Raw genomic sequence first — 3,175 nt, 5'->3', positions numbered from 1 at the left:
CATTGTAAGCCAGTTCATTTCTACACCTACAGTGAAACATTGAACCGTTCTAAAACAAATTGTATGTTATCTAAAAGGGACTCTTGGACTCGGTATAATCTACAGTGATCGTGAGCATACTGCAGTTAAGTATTTTTCAGATGCTGATTGAGCGGGATACAAAAGTGATAGAAGGTCAACTACAAGCTATTGTGTGTTTGTTGAAGGAAATCTAGTATCTTGAAAAAGTAAGAAGCAAAATATGGTATCTAGATCCAGTGCTGAGTCAGAATACAAAGCCATGACTCAATCCACTTGTGAGATTCTGTGGATAAATCATATGTTAGAAGAAATTGATTTGAATTTTGTGTCACCTGCGAATTTTTAGTATGATTATTAGGCTGCTCTTCACATTATTTCCAACTCAGTGGACCTAAAGTGAAGCTTGAACAAAAGTTGAGGGGTTATTCAACTTTTTTCTATATTTTAATGGTAGAAATGCCAATGGAATTGCCACATCAAATTGAGCAAACTCCAACAATTTTTTCTTAATTTTAAATAAAAATTCTCAATATTTAAAATTTTGATCGATTATATTAAAAATGAAATATTTGAGTTAATATACTTAAAACTTAGTGGATTTATACCAGTTTAATTCTCCCTCCCCCCCACCATTTTCTCTCGGGCTTAGAAGAGCAGTTCAACCTGCAAAACCCTGAGAGCTCTCAGCCCCTTTGCATAGCTCCTCATTTTCTTGACCACATTTTCCCTCGATTTTCATCCCTTCTTCTTCGCTTTCTTTTTCTTAAATTCCCTGACTTACCTCCTCAACCGCTTCCAATCTACCTCTTGTCTTTTTCTTACTGTTCTCGTCTAGTTTCATCAAATCCTTTATACCTTGTGTTATATAAGTAGAAATCGCTCATGGGTTCGTGAGATTTTCATCTTCTGCTCCAATTTTGAAGCTTAAGGTAGATTTGAGCTCAATCAGGCCTTGAAGCTCATTCGGTCCAGAGTTTAAACTGTAAGCTAATTTAAAGCTAAACAAGAAGTTTACTCTCAATATTTGGGTTTTTCTTCTTATGTTTGATACTGAGTAAAGCATTTTACTTCTGGGTTCTAAAGATTATATATATTTTTTTTTCACTTCACAAGTTAGTTTTGTCTCCATTAGACTAAAAATTGAAACTTCATTGAATCGTATCATCTGATTGAACTTAATTTCTAAGACTTTGCTTGAATTGGTATTTTTCCTTTCTTACTTGGCTCGCATTTGAAGCAAAAAAAGATATCAACTTTCTCATTTCAGCTAAATATATATGCCCCAATCTAAATATACTAGTTCTTGAATCTTGATAGAAACGATATAACTATAGAAATTTTTTTTTTCGGCTTTCTGCAATTCTTTTGGATTTTGTTTTGGATATGATGGGAGGACAATGTAGTAAGAAAAAAGGTGTTGAACCCCCACCATCACCACCACCCGCACCGCCTCCACCACCTACACCACCGCTCCAAACTAATAGCAATTCCCAGTACACAGCAGACTTGAGATTATACGAGGATGCTTGTAAGCTTGATGCAGAACTGCAATACTTTGATACTGCCCTCCATGAGAGGACTAACCATGTAATACACACTCTTGCAACTGGTGTTGAAGTTAGATCATTATCTTTTGACTCTCTCAAAGAGGTCACCGATTGCCTACTTGAGATGAATCAAGAAGTGGTCAAATTTATTCTTGAATGCAAGGAAGATATATGGGAAAATGAAGATTTGTTTTCTTTGGTAGAGGAGGACTTCAACAATAGTGCCAAAACTTTGGATTTTTGTACTGCCCTTGAAAATTGTCTTAACCGAGCTAGGAATAGCCAGTTGATCATACAGGTTGCTCTTAGGCAGTTTGAGGAAGAAGTAGAATTGCAAGATGGGGTTGTGGAGAAGTATGTGAGAACATTAGGGGAATTAAACAAGTTCAAGGCAGCTGGTGATCCTTTCACTAAGGAGTTCTTTGTACTCTTCCAATCAGTGTATAAGCAGCAGGTATCCATGTTGGAGAAATTGCAACTTCGAAAGAGGAAGCTTGATAAAAAATTGAAGTCCATGAAGACATGGAGGAGGGTATCAAATCTGTTATTTGTTTTTGCTTTTGTCTCTGTGTTAATTTTCTCAGTGGTAGCAGCTGCTATTGCTGCGCCGCCTGTGGTAACGGCTTTGGCAGGTGCGCTGGGCGTTCCAGTTGGCTCGGTCGGGAAATGGTCTAACTCACTTTGGAATAGTTATATGAAAGCAATGAAGGGGCAGGAGTTGGTAAGATCATTGGAGGTTGGAACTTTCATTGCAATCAAGGATATGGATAATATATGGGTTCTTGTTAAGAAATTGGAAGTGGAAACTGAATCATTGTCTCAAAATGCAAGCATTGCCCTGATGGAGGAAGATGCTTTAAAGCTTGTGATAGATGAGATCAAGAAGAAGTTGGATGTGTTCATGCAAACCATTGAGGATTTAGGCGAACATGCTAATAAGTGCAGCCGCGACATAACTCAGGCAAGGACAGTGATTTTGCAGAGAATAATCAGGTACCCTGACCGCTGAAGAAGTCCTTTAATGAATATTTGTTACCTTGGTTGTCTTGTGTGAATTTCATGCAGTAGTTAGAGGGGGGTCTAACATTTTGTTGTCCAACTTGAATTCAATCCTTAAGAAATTTATATTGTTGGGCACTCTTTTGCTCTCGTTCAGAAAGAATTTTTTTGAGGTTTCCTTTGTTTTTAGGCAGCCTGGTGTTAGATTATCTCTGAAACTTCTAGCATTGAGGGTTTTCATGTTACATTGTTGCTTATTGCAATGTCTTGCAAAATCTTTAACTCCATGGATCTTGAATAACTGGTAGAGGAATGATCACTAGAGATGTGCACGATTCTTGAAGGACCTGAATCGAACTGAAAACTGTAAGAATGATTCCATACCGGATTTGTTTTACTGATTTGATTTGGTTTGGTTTTGATTCCATTTAAATGATAGTAATCAATCACAAAGATGGGTATAAACTTAGTGTAAGCTTCATTCAACTTTATTTCAATCTCAAAAACTTTTGGCAGGTTGAGTTTCACTAGTTTGAAGAGCTTATATTTTTTCTGGCAGCCCAATTGGCACACTCTTTCAAGAAATTGATTACTAAAGCTCATGATTT

The 3,175-nt window shown here is 36.9% G+C and overlaps 1 protein-coding gene across 1 annotated transcript; it reads left to right on the top strand.

Moving 5' to 3' along the window:
• The first annotated feature begins 634 nt into the window (after positions 1 to 634).
• Positions 635 to 2,852, top strand: LOC110627860 (UPF0496 protein At2g18630). The gene has a single exon (XM_021774233.2). It carries the CDS (start codon positions 1,405 to 1,407, stop codon positions 2,575 to 2,577), a length of 1,173 nt encoding a protein of 390 aa, XP_021629925.1. The 5' UTR covers positions 635 to 1,404; the 3' UTR covers positions 2,578 to 2,852.
• The last annotated feature ends 323 nt before the right edge of the window (positions 2,853 to 3,175 follow it).

This window comes from Manihot esculenta, chromosome 12 (genome assembly GCF_001659605.2).
Source record: "Manihot esculenta cultivar AM560-2 chromosome 12, M.esculenta_v8, whole genome shotgun sequence".
NCBI classification, from domain to species: domain Eukaryota; kingdom Viridiplantae; phylum Streptophyta; class Magnoliopsida; order Malpighiales; family Euphorbiaceae; genus Manihot; species Manihot esculenta.
The sequence above is the reverse complement of the archived record's forward strand: the minus strand, read 5'-3'. Positions and strand labels throughout refer to the sequence as shown.